Source organism: Acomys minous (genome assembly GCF_964271855.1).
Source record: "Acomys minous genome assembly, chromosome: 6".
NCBI classification, from domain to species: Eukaryota; Metazoa; Chordata; class Mammalia; order Rodentia; family Muridae; genus Acomys; species Acomys minous.
In genome coordinates, this window is record NC_140487.1 from 19,910,617 (window position 1) to 19,929,569 (window position 18,953).

The following is an 18,953-nucleotide window of genomic DNA, read 5'->3' on the forward strand; positions in this document are numbered from 1 at the left end:
CTGTCCTCCTCGGAGGTGGCCTTGGCAGTTTGGTCACCAATAAGTGTTTCCTTCTGCCTACACAGTGGTCTCGTTCCGTAGTTTCTCTGCACCATCACTGTGTCCGTGAGGCAAGGCTGGCCATTTAGGAGATGAGAAGCCCATGCTCAGTCCCAGCATTCCTAGCAGGAAAATCAGAGATTCTTAGAATGGCTCTTTTTGGGGACCCTTCCCTAAGCCACCTGTACAGTCTCTGTCTTTTGTTCTCTCTCATAGTCAGTTTTTCAGGTTTTTCATTTTTTAACTAACTAACAACCGACTGACTGACTGAGCATACATGCTCATGGAACCCTGAAGTTAATGCTTAGGATCCTTAGTTCTCAAAAAACAGACATGGTCTCCACTGAACCTGAGATCTCTTTCAGTCAGGCTGTTTGGCCAGCAAATTGCAGGCTCCACCCATATCTGCTTCCCCAGTGCTGGGCCTGCACACGTATGCAGTCCCAGCAGGCCCGCTTGGCATTTTACGTGGGTGCTGGAGGCGGGAACTCAGATTCTCTGGCTTGCCTGGTAAACACTGTATTGACTGAGTCATGCCCTGGCCCCTCAAATCTCCTGTTTGTCTGCTGGGGGCCATCGACAAAGCATGCGTTCCCTTCTAAGCCTTCATACCCTTGTCTTCTTCCCATTGATGGGGGCTTCAAATTGGAGGAGCCCACCTTCTTTGGCTGGTCTCCCATCTCAGTTCCGCCAAGCTCAGCACCAGGCTCTCTGTTCACCGTGCCTCAGGGACATTTTTGATCTCATCAGCCGCTTTTGAACAGAGTCTGGTGGAGACCTTTAGCCTGATTTTCTACTGGGTCATTTGCCTTTTCACATTGATTTGTTCGGAGAGGAACAGTTAAATCAAGAACCTTGCCCCTTTGCCCTGTTTGCATCTTGCTTTTGCCCTCTCAGCAGCTTGATGTTTAACTGGTTCACACTCATTTTTATGTTGTTCGGCCTCTTCCTGGCTGACTTCTCAATTGTGCCATATTTGAAACCAGACTTCCACTTAATATTACAAAAGAGATGAGCACCTGCGTCTTTTTTTGTGCTCTTTCCCATCTTTCTCCCATTCAGTTGTGTTTGTTTAATTGTGAGAGTTTGCTAGTCCTCTGTGAGCAACCATGTGACCTACCACCATTTGGCTCCAATCTTCTGGTTCAGAAAAAGCTTTGCATTCTCCCCTGCTCAGGAAACTTGTGCTGATCCATTCAGCTGGGCTCTCCTGAGCTTGGAAGGAAGAGGCTGCTGCAAAGCCAAGCACAGTTAGGTCTGTCCTGGGCTATTCATTTTCGTGCAATCTTTATTCTCATTCTCCCTTTTAATAGATGAGAAAACAAAACTAACCAAACAAAAACCAAACCCTGAGTTCATGTTGCTTGTTAGTCAGAATATAAGCGTGCCATTGTAGAGGCCATAAGAAAGGTCCAGGTAACAACACCAGAGGAGGAGAATCTGCTGGAACAACAGCATCGCTTAGAATTCTTGGGTATTTTCCATAAAGCGAAGGAATACCATGAACCCTTATTTCTCAGTGTAGCCAGAAATACTGAACCAGTTTATAGTCAATACTTCATTCCTTCCATTCCTCACTCTTGAATGTGTACCTCAGACCCCATGCTATCCGTAAGCACTTTATTTTAGAGTGTATTTATAAATGAAGCCTTTCTTCCCTCTTCCTTTTCTTTCTTTCTTTCTTTCTTTCTTTCTTTCTTTCTTTCTTTCTTTCTTCATTCCCTTTTCTTTTTAGTCTCTCTTTTCCTTCTCTTTATAGTGCTGGGATTGTACCTGGGGCAAGGCAGGCACTCTACTACAGAACTACATCTAAACAAAAATTTCTCATTATTTATTGATTGTTTGCTTTGCTTTCCCCTTTCCTTTTTCCTTTTTCCTTTTTCCCTTTCCCTTTCCTTTCCTCTCCTTTCCTTTCCTTTCTTTTTCTTTCTCCTCCTTTCGTTTCCTTTCTCCTCTCCTCTCCTCTCCTCCTCTTTCCCTCCCTTCCCCTTCCTTCCCCTCCCCTTCTGTTCCCTTCTGTGGGAAAGATTAAGCTTTGTCGCAGGTGGAAGCAGTCTTGGCGGGCTTTACCCTTGGGGCACACCATGAATACCTTGTGAGAGACTGTTTGGAGCCTTCCTGGGCTTGGAATTCAGGAAGCCTACCTAGGAACCCCACCGTGGCTATTGTTTTCCTAATTGACCCTCGAAGGAAGAAGGGACCGCCCTTTACATATGACTGGGAAGGTGGGGGAGAGAGAAAAGAAAGAGGTAGAGAGGAAGAAGAAGAAGGCGCGGAGAGAGAGGAAAGGACCGGACCAGCTCGTGGGACTGAGACACCTAAGGACCCGTCCTGCCGAACGGATTCCAGGAGGTTTTAATCTTCTGTCCCTTTAACCTTTTTTTCCTTCTTGTATATGCTAGTTGGGTTGTATAATAAAGTTTAATTGTTAATAAACTGAGCCAACACCCTTCCCTCCTTTATCTTCTATTCTTTTTCTTTTTTGAGACTGAGGCTCACTATGGAGCCCTAGCTGGCCTGGGATTCACTATATAGACCAGGCTGACTTTGAACCCACAGAGCTGCACCTGCCTCTTCCTCCCAAGAGCTGTGATAAAGTCATGCCGCCAAGCCCTAAATAAGATTTCTTAAAAGCAGGGTCACAATACCACTTTCACACCTGAATTCTTACAGTAATTCAATATTTATAGCTAGCCATACTTGTATGCATTTTACCGTTTTCCCTTTGTGTTCAACAATTATTGAATTGTTATATAAATAAGGCTTTTTAAAAATTAAGTTGTTTATTTACTTTACATGCTGATCACAGCGTCCATTCCCTTCTTCCCTTCTCCTCAGAAAAGGGCGGGCCTCCCGTGGAGAGCCACCAGCCTTGGCATATCAAGTTGCGGTAAGACTAGGAGCATCTTCTGTGACTGAGGTTAGACAAGGCGGCCGGGTTAGGGGAAAGGGATCCAAAGGTAGGCAATGTAGTCAGAGACAGCCACTGCTCCTGCTTTAGGAGTCCCACATGAAGACCCTGCTGCACAACTGTCACACACGTGCAGAGGGCTTTGGTCTGTCCCATGCATTGCTCTCTGATTGACAGTTCAGTCTCTGTGAGCCCCTGTGGGCCCAGTTTAGTTGATTGTGTAGGTAGGTCAGATGATTATGTAAGTTTTCTGTGTTCTTGACCCCTTTAGGTCCTTCAGTCCTTCCTCCCCCTCTTCCACAAGTTTCTCCAAGCTCTACTTAATGTTTGGCTGTGGGTCTCTGCATCTGTTTCTGTCCGTTGCTGGGTGAAGCCTCTCTGATGACAGTTATGCTAGGCTCCTGTCTGCAAGTATCAGAATATCATTAATAGTGTCAGGGGTGGGCTCCCTCTCATGGCATTGATTTCAAGCTGGGCCTGTCATTGGTTGGCTCTTCCCTCAAATTCTGCTCCATCTTTTTTTTTTTTTTGGTTTTTCGAGACAAGGTTTCTCTGTGTAGCCTTGACTGTCCTGGACTCACTTTGTAGACCAGGCTGGCCTCGAACTCACAGTGATCCACCTGCCTCTGCCTCCCGCGTACTGGGATTAAAGGCGTGCGCCACCACGCCCGGCTCTGCTCCATCTTTTACCCCTGCCCATCTTATAGGCAGGACAAATTGTGGGTCTAAGGTTTTGTGGTTGGATTGATGACCCAGTCCCTCTATTGTAAGTCTTGCCTGGCTTACAGGAAGGAGATGGCTGGTTTAGGCTCCATATTCCCAATTGTTAGCAGTCTTAGGTAGCATCACCCTTAGATTCCTGGGAGTTTTCCTTTGTCCTAGGTTTCTAGCTTGTCCTAGAGATGCTCACTCTGTCCCAATCCAGTTGTTCTCCCAGTACTCTCTCCCTCTGTCCTCCCCCACCTCACCCCCCTTTCCATCCCCCACCTCCACCCATTCCCCTCCCTTCATCCACCTCATTGTATACTTTATTTCCCTTTCTCAGTGAAAATCAAGTCCCCCCCTCACTAACCTCCCCCTCCCCCTGCAGGCCCTCCTTGTTACTTTATTTCTTTGGGTCTATGTTATATGCATGTTTATCCTGTACTTTATAGCTAATATCCATTTATAAGTGAGTATATACCATGTTTGTCTTTTTGGGTCTGGATTGCCTCACTCAGGATGACATTTTCTAGTTCCATCCATTTGCCTGCAAATTTCATCATGCGCTTTTAATTGCTGAGTAGCATTCCATTGTGTTAAATGTACCACATCTTCTTTATCCATTTTTTTGATCGAGGGGCATCTAGGTTAAGGCATTCTTTCACCTGAGTTCTCTTGCTTTCTTCTTATGCTGGTTCTATACATCCAAAAAGTAGGGGGTAGCATTTTGCTTCAAACCATAGATGTGTTCCTATTAAGCCTCTGCCATAGCTGGACGTGGTGGCGCATGCCTTTAATCCCAGTACTTGGGAGGCAGAGGCAGGCAGATCTCTGAGTTCGAGGCCAGCCAGGTCTACAAAGTGAGTCCAGGACGTCCAGGGCTATTACAGAGAGGAAACCCTGTCTCAAAAAAACAAACAAGCAGGGCGTGGTGGCGCACACGTTTAATCCCAGCACTCGGGAGACAGAGGCAGGCAGATCTCTGATTTTGAGGCCAACCTGATCTACAAAAGCATGTCCAGGACAGCCAGGACTGTTCACAGAGAAACTCTGTCTTGAAAAACCTAAAACAAACACACAAAGAAAGAAAGAAAGAAAGAAAGAAAGAAAGAAACAAACAAACAAACAAACAAAAGACTCTGCCATGCTGTATGACATCCCATCAAGTTACTCAACCTATGTGTTTTAGTTAGGGTTTCTCTCGCTGTGACTAAACACCATGACCAAAAAACAAGTTGGGAGGAAATGGTTTATTTGGCTTACACTTCCATGTTGCTGTTCATCATCAAAGGAAGTCAGGACAGGAACTCAAACAGAGCAGGAGCCTGGAGGCAGGAGCTGATGCAGAGCCCATGGAGGGGTGCTGCTTACTGGCTTGCTCCCCATGTCTTTCTCAGTCTGCTTTCTTATAGACCCCAGGACCACCAGCCCAGGGATGGCACCACCATTACCAACTGGGCCCCTCCCCATTAATCAGTAATGAAGAAAATGTCTTACAGCCTGATGTTATGGAGGCATTTCCTCAATTGAAGTTTTCTCCTTTCAGGTAACTGTAGCTTGTGTCAGGTTACCATAAAACTCTCCAGCACATTATATATGCTTCAATATCTTCATTACAAAAAGTATGTGATTTCACCTATTTGGGGGGCAGTTGGGAAGGTCCAATGTGCTTATGTTTGCAAAGCTTAGAATAGAACTATGAACATTGTAAGATTTGTGGGATTATCAGCTGTGGCCTTGGAGTCAGAAAAGTCCCTGCTGTGCAAGAGGTGGGTGGAGTGGACAGGTGAGTGAAAAGATGTGGTCCCCAGGATGGACTTTTTGTTTGTTTGCTTGTTTTTGGTTTTGGTTTTTTGAGACAGGGTTTCTCTGTGTAGCCTTGGCCATCCTGGACTTACTTTTGTAGACCAGGCTGGCCTTGAACTCACAGCGATCCCTCTGCCTCTGCCTCCCAAGTGCTGGGATTAAAGGCATGCTCCACCGCCGCCTGGCCAGAATGGGCTCTTGGCTGTACAGAATGTCCTTTGGTTTTATTTCCATCTGGGTTTTTTGACCATTCTTCATTTCCAGGAGGTTGGGGACCAGCAGAATTTTGAACAGATACTGTGTCACTTAGCTGAAGCAGTTTCTCTAATGGCCCTTTGCTTTTGACTTTCTCTCCCTCTACACTTACTAAGCTCAACGTTTTCTCTTAGAAAACCATTCTAAGTTTTTTATGACATTGTCTGGGCTCTAGCAACTTGTGATAACTGAGGTAGGGCCTTTCAGTACTTTATAAATACATCATGTGCTTTTCTGGTTCTCTGTACCCCAATAGGAATATGCATTCCAGTCTTCAGGACAGCGCAGTCAGGTTGTATTCATTTAAGGAACGGTAGTAAGTTGACACTTGCTACTATGTAACAAATTATATCCGGAGGGATAATTACAACTGCAGTGCGTTCCTAATTATACTGTGATCGCCAGCTTTAAAAAATTGAGACAAAGTTCAGCATGTAGTACTGGAGAGCTATATTCCTCACTAGGCAGGCCATGATACTAAGCGCCAAAGGCTTATTTCATATACATTGCTGTCCAGGGGCAGGATTCATCCCTGGGCTTGGTACTACTCCCATATCCCTTGGGTATTAAAGAGTATACAAATGACTGGACTTCAGGCTCCTCTCTGACTTTCTGAAATACCTGTTTCTTGCTCTGAAAAAAAGAGGACCTAATGGCTTCTCACCTTTGAGTTTGAGTGGTGTTAACTGAGATTTTTGACACACTGAACACCAGGCTGCATGTGGATTTCTGGGTCGAGGAAAAGCTACTGGTTGTTCATTCAGTGTGTGTCTGCAGCAGACCAGAGTCACGAGTTACTGAGTCCTCCTTATAAACGTCTTCAGCAGCCCTGAAGTGACCTACCTGCTGGGTAATTAATTACCCGTCGGGCCTCGGATGCTTCAGAGGTGAGTTGTAGAGAGAAAGGAAGCTCTGAGGGTTGGCTAGCCAGAAGTGTTAACGGCTGCACGAATGCATTTTGTCTGTGTACCCATTTACAGTTCAGCGACTTCTTGTGTAATTACAGTTATCCGAGAGTACCTAAGGAAACTAATATCAGGCTGGAGTGATACGGTGACTTCACTAAAAAAGATGATTTTTGTGCATTAGATGAGACACCTCTTTTCCCTCGAGGCTGTGGTATCTGTGGGTTCAGGGGAACTCCAAACTTTGTTTTGCAATAACTGATTGTATCACTTGGGGTTCCCTTGTGGAGAACAGAGCCCCGTCTAGCTGGTTTCAGCACAGGGAGATTTATTACAGGCTATTAAATGGCTTATAGAATTTGTTGGGTGGGTGAAGAATCAGACTTGAGGTTGAGCTCTTAGGAGTGACTTCCAGAGCCTCACAGCAGGCCAGGCCACCAAGGGAGCAGTGGCCTCCTGGGCAGTCAGGATGTCTGCTGCCAGGTGAAGGGCGTTCTGGAGGGCATGCTATGAACGACGTGGGAGGGCAGGACACTGTCACAGGAAAACCAGACACTTTCAACGAAGGTGTCTGCTAGCAGAGACGGCCAGAGTGCGGGCCACAGGCTCCACATCTCTTCTTTGCAAATCCCACCCCATTTCTTCTGTTTGACAGTCCCCGAGCCATATAGCTGCAAAGGATTTAGAGAAGTGGAATTAAGTGGAATTTTAACTATGTAGTCTGCAGTTCAGGAAGTCAGAGAAAGAGTGGGAGCTGCAGCTGCGGAGTTGCTAGGTAATTGCCAGGGCCACTTTCCATTAGGGTTTGGATCCCCTGACGCTTGGCTCCTCAGGTAGAAAGACTACGTGGCACCCATCCTCCTGGCTCCTTTTACTCTTGTTACTGCATGGGAGCTTTCACACGTAGACGAGGTAGCCTGCTTTTGATGAGTCGCCTCTTCTGGTTTTTATATAGAAGACGACACATAGTCACTGTATCAGGTAATCTTTGCGTAAGCAGTCCCACGAGTGTATTGACTTCATGGATTTCTCAGGTTGGGAAGTGAGTTAGTGAAGGGCAGCTGCGCTGCAAGAGATGCTGCAGCTGGCTTTCAGCCACTGCCTCTGCCCACCCAGCCCACCCCCATCTTCTGCGTAGTGTTAAAGATATGCTGTATTTGTTCCTTTCAGACTTTTATTTTTGTTTTGTTTCTCTTATAGTCCTCCTGGCTGTTTGGGACTTGCTTTGTCCGCCAATGTAGCCTCGAACTCACAGGGATATTCACCTGCCTCTGCCTCCCAAGTGCTGGGATTACAGGTGTGCGCTGCCACTCTTGGCTACTTCCATACTTTTAAAGCTAAGTTCTATTTTTCATTTTTCTGAGCACTGTCATAAAATATGTAGCTAAAACTGCTTAAGAGAGGGAGTGTGTGTATAATTTTTTTTTGAAGATGAGAATTTTGGTTTGATTTCAATTGGCTTAGCAGATAATATACAATATTTTTCTTTCTTTCTTTCTTTCTTTCTTTCTTTCTTTCTTTCTTTCTTTCTTTCTTTCTTTCTTTCTTTCTTTTTTCAAAATTAACAGTCTAAGCCCACAAGGGAACGAGTTTTATCTTAGCCCACTGTTAGGAATATAGTTCGTCATGAGGGAAGGTACGGCAGCTGGAGGGGCTCTTGGCTGTAGAGGTGGGAGCCAGTTCTTGTCAGGAAACAAACATCAGACAGGAAGTGAGGGCAGGCTATAAACTCCAGAACCTGCCTCCAGTGACCACTTCCTCCAACTAGACTCCACTCTCTCCCCTCCCCGCCCCCCCCCCCCAAAAGCGCACCACAACTAGCTGGGACAAAGTCTTCAAATACATGAGTCTGTGAAAGATGTTTTGTATTCTATATTTCAGACATTTTGAATTCAGGGTCCTAGAAAGCCCTTTTTGTTTTTGGATGCTTCCTTTACTTTCTCCCAAAGATATTTTAATTATATGTATGCATGTGCACCTGCATGGGGGTATGTACATGTAAGTGCAAGTGCCCAGGCTCAGTACTTCAAGAACCACTGAACTGAAGGAAGTCACCGCTGTAGAGCTGATGTCTCACTTGTCATCAGTTGAGGCTGGCATGGTCTGAGGAAGGCCTCAGGGCCATCCAGCTGGGCCTCAGAGCTTCCTGAGAGCAGTGACCTAGTTTTATCCCTGCCCCCTTCTCTTCCTCTCCTCTTCCTCTTCCTACATCTCAAGGTCATCTCAGACAAACTTACGAAGAGTTGGGGAGGGTCTTCAACTCCTCTTGATCTTCCTGACTCTACTTCCCTAGGGCTGGGGTTACCATGCCCAGCCATGTTGGACTCCTTTTCCTTTCTTTCTTTCTTTCTTTCTTTCTTTCTTTCTTTCTTTCTTCCTTCCTTCCTTCCTTCCTTTCTTTTTTCTTTTCCTTTTGGTTTTTCGAGACAGGGTTTCTCTGGGTAGTCCTGGCTGTCCTGGACTCGCTTTGTAGACCAGGCTTGCTTAAAACACACAGAAATCCACCTGCCTTTGCCTCCCTGAGTGCTGGGATTATAGACATGCACCACCACGCCCGGCAGTGTTGGATTTTTTTTTCTTTTTTCGTTTCTTTCTTTCTTTTTCTTTTCTTTTCTTTTCTTTTTTTTGTCCCTGCTGCCATTTGTCACATCTACCAACTATTTTCAGTACACATGGACGTGCCACTGCCGTTTGTGAAAGTAATGAGTCTGCTACTCTGGTTTGGTTCCAGGGTAAGCAAGTGGATTTTAAAAAATACTCCAATGCGTAGGAATCGTTCCCCGGCCATTGGCAACTCTAACTTGTGTTAGGATAAGTGAGTTTATTTGTTCTGAAAGACACCTTTCTGGTTCTTCCTGTTATATTTTTGTTCCCTTTATGAAAAAAGACAGTTACTGAAGTTGTTTCATTATGTTACTGGTTTTTTCTTTTTACCTAGTTTATATATGTTGTGCAAATGCTATAGAGGACCTCTTCACATGCCTATAAGTAGTTTGTCTTGTTAAAGTACATTTCATACTTCATGATTCTCTATTTTTACTACCTTGTGTCTTGGATTTATGGAACATGCCTGATGTTTCCACATAAGATAAATCATACTAGATGTTTCCCAGCGTGTGGAAGCAACAGCCATGCAGCCCCTTGCTTCTTTCTTTCTTAAGTTTGCAATCATTGTAACATGCTATCATTGTGTTAATTTAAATATCAAGTGACAGTTCAGAGTCACTTGTAAGAACCCCTTTTCTCCTTAGATTTGGAGACAAGTTACTTTGATTTTTAAAAAAAATGTAGTGCAATTTTTGTCTTAATGTTGGGCTTTATTATACTCTAGTCTTTAAGTACAAATGATAAAAAGTAAGTAATGATAACATTAAGTAATTAAATGACTAGTACTGATACGTATTTGGAATGTTATTATGTGAGACGTGCCTACCCACTTGGGTATGTACATAGATGATCCACCTAGAAACCGTGTGAAGTTTCATGGATCTTCTGTAGCCCAAGAATAAGCGAGGTCTAATGACTCCAGGCTCTTCGACCATAAAGCACGAATACTTGAACAGCCATTCTGTCTTCTAAAAAGGCGAGCTTTTTCAGCACATATCTTCTCGGTCATTGCTTTTGTCCCCGGGTAGGCTCTGTCTCCCTGCACCTTCAGGGTGTTGTTGGCAACTCCGGGTGGTCGGCAGTGTGATTGCCCCTCCTTCGCCTCCAATGACATGGGCGAGTGAGTAGAGGCCAAAGTGGAACTTCCGAATAGCCACCTAGTCTTTGCTGAGTGGGCAGTAGATGAAGTGAGTATGGATTAGCCCCAGGAGGCTGGTAAGGAGTTTAAAGAAAACAACCATTTCCCAGCTCTATCACTTCTTTGTGCCTAAGAAGTGATGTAACTAACTACCAATGGCCCTCGGTCTCAGGCAAATTCCTAAGTGAGCATTAACCACCTATTAAACTGCAGCCCTGGGTCTGTTTTCAAGAGTAGCGCTGTGTAGACTAGGGGAGCAGAGGGGGTGACTGGGGTGTTAGGATGGCCTTGGTGTTTGGTCAGCGCTTTGGTGAGCATCCTCAAGAGTGCCAGCTTCCCTCGTTCTCTCCTAGCTCCCTCCCTTCTGGGTGAGCACAGTCTGACGCCAAAGCCCTCTTCTTTTTCCTTAGTTGCTTTATCTGAGGAAGGATCGCACTATAGTAGTAGCCTGGCCTCGTCTCAAACTCTAGATCCTCCTTCCTCAGCTCTGAGGTTCTGGGATTACAGGTGCGTGCCACCGTGCCAGGCAACCTACATTTAGAATGTTGATTTTTTTTTTTCCTCCTGTGCTGTATGTTTTGTGTGAGCCTGCGGTCTGAGGGATGGGAGAGTTGAGACTGAGAAAACACACATGGGAGCAGAAAACTGGCTTTTTTCATCTGACCTAGGGAAAGGAAGTTGGCGGCTTCATCTGAGCCTTGCTTTCCCTTTGCTAAAATGGGGGAGAGAGTATGTGTCCTGACATTCAGACTTACCCACGCTTTGTTAACTCTGGGGTACATTCTCGGAGGTATGTGTTTGAAGGATTGGCCCCAGCAGGATTTTCTTTTTTTCTTTCTTTCTTTCTTTTTTTTTTTTTTTTTACTCTTCCTGTGCCTAGACCCTGGATGGGTTACAAAGTGAATGAAGCTTTTGCTCTTTCCAAGAGGTTCAGTTCTGGCTAGGAGCATCGAATGGTTTATGTTTGAGGCATCAGGAAACTATGGTGCTGTGGGAGTTGAGGCCAGGGAGGTGCATGCTGGATAGCACTGCCCGCTATTGTTGGTACAACGTGTGTAGAATAGTGAAGTAAGCAGATGTGCAGGCACACAGCTCCGACAGAGCAAGCACTGCTCATTTGTCTTTGGATGAAAAAACCCACTAGGCACTTAGGCCAGCCTCTGTGCAGCCCCTCTTCCCGTAGCACCGAGTACATAGGGTTAGGATTGTCACTAAGGTGGAGGTAGAGGCACTTCTGTGATGCCTTTTCCTGGGCTGTTCATCCCAACGCCACCTTTCCACCAATGGGGGCCTCCTCTTCTAGAACCTGGGGGTCGGCAGCAACATTAATCATGGCTGGGTTGGTTAGCGATCTTATTTTTCCTCCGTTATTGAACAGCAAAGGACACCAGTTAATTCTGGGTTTGAGACACCGTAAGGGTCAGGTATTCGGCTGAGGTGGCAAGAGTCTATCAGTGTTAGCAAAACAGACTGAGGTGACCAACCAGCTGCCTCAGAGAGACAACCTCCCATTCCAGTGACTAGTTAATAATTTATTCCTGACAGCGGCGGGGCCAATGAGCTCTGGTAGTTCCATATTGAGAGACAAAACACCCATTGTCTAAAGATCTCAGAAGAGCTTTTGCAAGCACATAGAAGGGATTTAGAATAATTTGCATAAATCTCCTCAGACATGGTTCCAGTGTTGAGGTGGTTCCAGGGGCCCCGCCTTGGTTGTATCATGGGGTGACACTGTGCTTGCTGAGAACTGTGTCTTGTGACCACTTTTGCCAACAGGACCGGGTGATGGGACGCTGAATAAGCCCACTGTTTGCTTCTGCATAAGGGTTCTTTTGTGTCAGCCTGGGGCAGTCATGTTGAAGTTTGTCTTGCTTTTTTTTTCCCCCAGTGATGTTTTTGGACTTTGTGGCCTGGAGAATTAAGCACAACACCTATTCTGAGCTAATCTGTCAAATTTTACTGGTGGAAGGTAACCACGGTCCCTTGAGTTTCTAGAATGTGAAGAGTAATAGTCACACCTTTGGAGACTTGTGATTTATTAAGGCTGGGGAGAGGTGGAGAGGTCCCTTGGCCTGCCTAAGTCGGTGGGTGTACGTGCCATTCATGGAGAAGCTGTGGGAAGCAGTTCCCTTTGGGTCCTTAATATGATTTACTAGTTCACTGACTTTTAAGAAACGCGCTCCTATGCAGGATTGGCAAACAGGCTGTACTTAATATTTAATATTCCCGTGTGAGAAGGCATGAGTTACCCTTGGGTGTGGTTTAGAAATGCCAGGTGTGCACTAATCTGTTTCAATATCCTCCCCCTTTTATACATCGAACGCTAAATATTAAAGCCTTTCTGGTTTCTCATACAGAATGTTATCATTTTTTAGAAGCCACATGGAGTCCACCTTAAAATCTGGGAACTAGTTTACACTCTGGAGCAATTGGGTACTTGAAGTACAAAAATGACATGTACTAATTTCTAACCCAAAGTTTATTTTCCCTCCTGCTAGCTTGATTTCTCAGCTTTGTTCTAATAATATAAACATTTTATGTTTATTTATAGGTGGCTTTAACCAAGAGAGCAGATCCAGCTGAGCTTAAAGCAATATTTTTGAAGGTCAGTATAAAGGAATCTATTTTGTTTCTTCTTTAGTTTGTGTTCTGTAACTTCTGAAGATTATATCAAACAGATCTTTACTTATTTGGTTTTTTTTTTTTAATTTTTCGAGACAGGGTTTCTCTGTGTAGCCTTGGCTGTCCTGGAACTCACTCTGTAGACCAGGCTGGCCTCAAACTCAAGGCCAGCCTGGTCTACAAAGCGAGTCTAGGACAGCCAAGGTTACACAGAGAAACCCTGTCTTAAAAAACCGAAAGGGGGAAAAAAGAAATTGTAATTTCGCTAGTGATGGTGGCATATGCCTTTAATCCCAGCATTCGGGAAGCAGAGGCAGGTGGGTCTCTGTGAGTTCGAGGCCAGCCTGCTCTACAAAATGAGTTCCAGGACACCCAGCTCTATAAAATAGAGACTTTGTCTCAGAAAAGAAAAACAAAACAGAAGTGCAGTCTTTATGACATGTACACTGGAGCATTTATAGATGACAGTGTGATAGTAGTGATCTAATTTATAAATCTGATTTTTGGTGGGAGGGAGATATGGGTGGTATTATGGAAAAAATTAAAACTAGGAAATGGAATATTAACCTTATTATACTTTTATTTCTCTACTTTGTATGCATGAATATTTTCATAGTGAAAACTTAGGAATAATTATAGCTATTGAGTACGTTAACTGGTGTGCACTTCCCAGAGCCTGGCATGCTCTGGGTCGACTCAGTAAGATGCTTGAAATTAATTGATGCAACTCCAGGGAAGATGGGCCAAAGATATGGCACAGTGGTTAGGAGGGTTAGGAGCGCTGGCTGCCCTTTCAGAGGACCCTTATCAGGCAGCTCAGCAGGGCCTGTAACTGTAGCTCCAGGGCATCTGACCTTCTCTGGTGCCCTTGCATGCATGCGGTGCATATACCTTCACACAGACATAACACATAATAAATAAAACAAATGATGAATGCAGGGAAGGCAGAGTTTCCAAAAGACAAATGCAGAAGCTGTCAGAGGAGGAAAGAGGGTTAAATCTGTAAGGATGTTTGAATTTTCCACAGAATATTATAAGGTAGAAAAGAGCCCCTGATGATGGAGGCCTAGAAAAGGCATGATATTCATGTCTTCTTTGAGCTAATGATTTGGAGCTGGATTGACGGCTCCTTCTGGCCCAAGGAAGGCCAGGGAGAGTAGGAGCTCCTGGCGGGTGTCTGAACAGCCACTGGTGGTGTTTTCTATGTAGCTGGCCCTCCAAGCTGGGCTCTGCATCCTTGGCACTAGGTAGGAGACTACGTGACTTTTGAGTGAGAGTTATTTTACGGCTTAGAGTCTGAGGTGATGGGGGTGGGGGAGGAGGCGGGCGCACGAAGAAAACCGAATCAGCAGTCTGTACAAGGGATTTCGGATCTGGCACAGGGCCTGGTGACGTCACCAGGCCTGGATAGTGTGGGACCAACACAAATCCACCTCGTCTCAGCATGCTGAGGAGCTCTTTGTTTACTGTCTAGCGAAGATGATGGTTGTGTGAGGGGGTGAAAGGAGAACAGGCACTGTGGGAGCTGCCAGGCTGGTCCTGTTCAGTAAGGATAAGCAGTTAACATTCTGTGAACCCGACTCCTCTGGTGGTTTCTATTCATGAGGTTTCTCTGACTTGGTTTTCTATCTAATAAGAACTATGCCAGCCATCTCTCTGCAGAACTGGGCAGAAGGAAGGATTGTACAGTTATGGAGGAATGGGAGGTTGCCTCATCTGAGCCTTTAGTACTAGGTGTCCTGGGCCATGAGGGACTGGGCATCCCTGGATGTCAGAGAGAGCCACACTGAGCTGAGCAGGTGAGGAAAGAGGGCTGGCTCCCGGCGGACTGAAGTGGGCACACTTCTGGCCTTTTACTGCTCGTATTTTGAGAAGGGGGAGACTCAATCTCATCTTGCCCACCCTGCTTAGAGGTTGTCTATTAGATGTTGGGCATTTGGTAAAGATGCACAGATCATGACTCCTGTCCTTAAATACCTCACTGGGTGTATATTCGAAAACAGAGCCGTGATACGGTTGATAAGTATGACATAGCATTTAATTTGCAGGGAGGTTATGAGAGACCAAGGACATCTTCCTATGGAAAGGTGCGGAGAGGAGGTTTGAGCTGGAATTGAGAAAGGACAGGTGTTTGTAAGATAGAGAGGGGCATGAAATTTGTTCCACACATAGAAAGTACCAGGTGCGAGTCAAAGTGTGCCAGCCACAACTTTAGTGGTCCATCCTAGGCAGCGGTTAGAGAACGGTTGGGATGTTGGTACTTGGCTTACTACATCCCTGGCTAAAGCAGTAGGGTTCTCTTTGAAGGATGTTCTTGGAGAAAATGCTAGCCAAGCTTTTATCTGGGTATGGAAGGTGAGTGGATATGGAAGGGGAACTCCAGACAGTCAGATTTTGGTTTTAATCCCAACATTGTGAAGTTTTTTTTCTACCTAGTATATTCACTGTTGCTTCATGTGAACTCAAGGGATTTGTGATGTAAATCAAGTGCTGTGGTGCACAGGAGTAAGGTGAGCGAAGGGGAACAAGGAAAGGCCTGTTCCAGAAGGGCCTCAGACTTAGTGCCAGTCAGGGTTATAGGTGTGCAGCAGGCAAAGAGGCCGAGTCAAGCATATGCCACAGGTTGTGTGGAGAGGAGAGGTTGATGGGGAGAGCATGAGGAGGTTCTGGGGCAGTGGTAGAAGAGAAGAGGACCCTGTAGAGGCCTGCAGATGGCCTGGGAGGAAATCTCTCTGGGCTGAGCTTGTTTATTCTTTTCTGTATTCTTGTTTTTTGTTTTTTTGTTTTTTTTTTAATTTACAGATTCACTTTACATCCTGATTGAACCCCCTTCTCTCCTCTCCTCCTAGTTCCTCCCTCTTTCCCCTTTTCCCTTCCTCTTCTTCTCAGAAGAGGGGAGAACCCCCTCCCCCAACTCACCCCACCATATCAAGTCTCATCCACTGAGGCCAGGCAAAGCCTGGGAAATGATTTACAGCCGGCAACAGAATCCATGTCATAGACAGCACTGGTCATTTACTAGGGGACCCACTTGAAGATCAAACTGTTGCCCTTTGCTTACGTAGGTGTAGGGGGCCTAGGTCCAGTCCATGCATGCCCTTTGGTTGCTGTTTCCATCTCTGTAACCCCCATGGGTCTAGGTTAGGTGACTTAGTTGGTCTTCTTGTGGCTTTCTTGTTCTGTCCATGTCTTTCTATATAGCCCCTCTGCCCCCCCCCCCCCAATCTTTCACAGGACTCCCCGAGCTAGTGCTTGGCTGTGAGTCTCAGCATTTGATTTGATCAGTTGCTGGGTGGAGCCTCTGGTTTTTGTCTTTTGTTTTTGTTTGTTTGTTTTTTGAGACAGGGTTTCTCTGTGTAGCCTAGACCAGGCTGGCTTCGAACTCACAATGATTTGCCTGCCTCTGCCTCCCAAGTGCTGGGATTTTATAGGTGTGGGCCATCACGCCTGGCTTTGTTTTTTGTTTTTAAATGAGACTCTGTCAGGGAAGGTGCTATGCAATACAGGATGCGGATGATGGGCTTGGGAGTGAGGATCATTGCAAGCTGGCCATGACAGCAAACAGGTAGAAACCATTGAAGGGTTTCTGAGTAATTCAAGGAGAGGGAGTTGTGGGCTTGGGGCTGGGCTGGTGCGGCTGGCATTGAAGTGGCCAGCCCGGGGAGAGAGGTCCTTTCCCAGATCTCTGATTAGGGTCATGGTTGCAGGAGCAGAGGGCAATGTGTAAGGGGTGCTTTGAAAGGGTATTTGATGAAAGTGATTGGTCTTTGTTTGTTTTGAGACATGGCCTCTCTACCTAGGGCTGGCTGTCCTGGAACTCACTATGTAGATCAGGTTGACCTTGAACTCATAGCATCTGTCTGAGGCTGCTTCCCAAGTGCTTGATTAAAGGCAGGCTCAACCGTGCCCAGCTTAATGGATCTTTTATAATGGAGGGGGCTGGGTGTGTGAATATGACCACCATGTACGTATCCTGAATGTATAGTCACAGAACGGGGTGGGAGGGGGAGGCGTGAAGGGCTGGGGTAAGAGGATGGAGGGGGACCTGGAGCTCCAGAGTGTGGAATGGATAAGGTGTATAATCTGTAGAAATAAAGGTCTAGAAGGATTATATTTTTAAGAGGAATTCTTAGATGTAGCGTCATGTTGGGCTCACAGTGACTGAAGTTTTTTACTCACTCTTGTCTGTGTATCTTGAGTTGGAATGTGGAAATGTATTTCCCACATTTACGCTAGAAATTTAGACTATCATTTTTGAGGAAAAGAATCTCATTTTTCTGGCTAGTTGCAAAAACAATGCTATGTTATTTAAAATGTTTATTTTGAATAACTAGCAGAATGTTAGGTTTAATAGGAGTCTTAGATTTTAATTTTTTTTATTGTGGCAATTCCAAACAGCAATAAAATTATAAAATACCTACCTGATTAGCCCTTAAAAATATTTGTCACATTTGTTTATACATCTTCACACATACTTTACTACTTGCTTCTTTTTCAGTATTTTATTTATTTATTTATTTGGTTTTTTGAGACAGGGTTTCTCTGTGTAGCCTTGGCTGTCCTGAGCTCGCTTTGTAGACCAGGCTGGCCTCGAACTCACAGCAATTCACCTGCCTCTGCCTCCCAAGTGCTGGGATTAAAGGCGTGCGCCATCACACCCACCTCTTACTGTTATTCACCTTGAGTGCTATAATGTATATCTTCAGTTAACAATTACAGTTTCCTTTTTACATTGTGGACCCAATAAAATGATCAGGGATTCCGGATAACATACAATATTGAGCACCAGTATTCTTATTCTCTGTTTTGTTTTATTCCATCCTTAGAACAGGGAAGCAAGGTGCGATCGACAGGTCACACAGCACCTGGGGTGCATAGGCATTCTCTGGCTGACAGAGACTCAAGGAGAATTTCCTTTCGGCCCCAGGGTGAGAATGACTCTTGGCAGGCACGGGTGGCTGGTGATAAGGGTTCTGACCCAGGTTATCACTCACAGGCTTATATTAAAATAACTAGCACAGAGCAATCGAGCTAGGACTCCTGACCTTGTGGAGTAGGCACTGCCGGGGCAGACCAGTTCCTGAGTACCTCTGCTATTTACTGTCCTCGGTCAGCGTGATGGTGACAGTAACACAAAATCATTTAAAGAATTATAAAAGCCATCCTAAACATGGTTTTGAGTTTTTTTGTTTTTTGTTTTTTTTTTTTTAATCTTAAAACCTACCTCAAAAATCTAGGAGAGAGAGCCTCTTCAGCTTACGTAGTCATACTCTCAGAGAGATTGACTGTATTCTAGAGACTTGGCAGCCATAAGAATGAGTCACTTCCCTGGCACTGGCCTCTGTTTCTGGCTTCAAGGACAACCGAGCTGTCCTTGTCGGTACACCTAGTAGATGCTTTTTATCACGGTTGGCCTCTGCCTATGTGTCCAACAGCCTTTGACATATCTGCTTGAGCTGCAAAGCGAGTCATCCCTGCTTTGGTGGTTGAGCTTGTTCTAAACTGAGCAAAACTATTTTTCTGTATCCAGATGAGCATGTCATCATATTTAAGAGATGTCCTCTTTATCACCTCTAAAAGAATGAGGCCAATAAAAATGATAATGTGGACTACCCGAGGTCTGAGTCTCTCATATAGATCATAGGCACACATCTCCAGGGTTATCTACAGAGGGAGTGTTCAGCTCACGGAACCAGCACCCAGAAGTTCCTTGTTCCCCAGGCTAGTCAGTTCTCACATCCCGAAAGGTTCACTTCTCTCATGGCACCTAAGTTCTGTCCTTTATGTCATTCCATGACAAAATATCATCATGTGGTCTGTGTTGAGAGCCCAGGCTTAGGTCACCATAGGTTAATGCGCTTCCACTGGGCTTTCCTTCCAACCCTGAGTTTATGCAGATTCACCTGTGTCGTGGGTGGATGGAGCTAGCTCTATGTTGTATTTTATTGTGTGATATTATGACAGTCAA

General features: G+C 45.3%; 1 protein-coding gene across 1 annotated transcript in view; it reads left to right on the plus strand.

Annotated features, from left to right (window-relative positions):
* The window catches only part of SLC25A13 (solute carrier family 25 member 13), a 179,396-nt gene that overhangs the window by 13,375 nt on the left and 147,068 nt on the right, over positions 1–18,953 (plus strand). Inside the window, 1 exon segment of the mRNA XM_084788052.1 lies at positions 12,915–12,968. Within this exon segment, the coding sequence (XP_084644178.1) occupies positions 12,915–12,968 (54 nt within the window).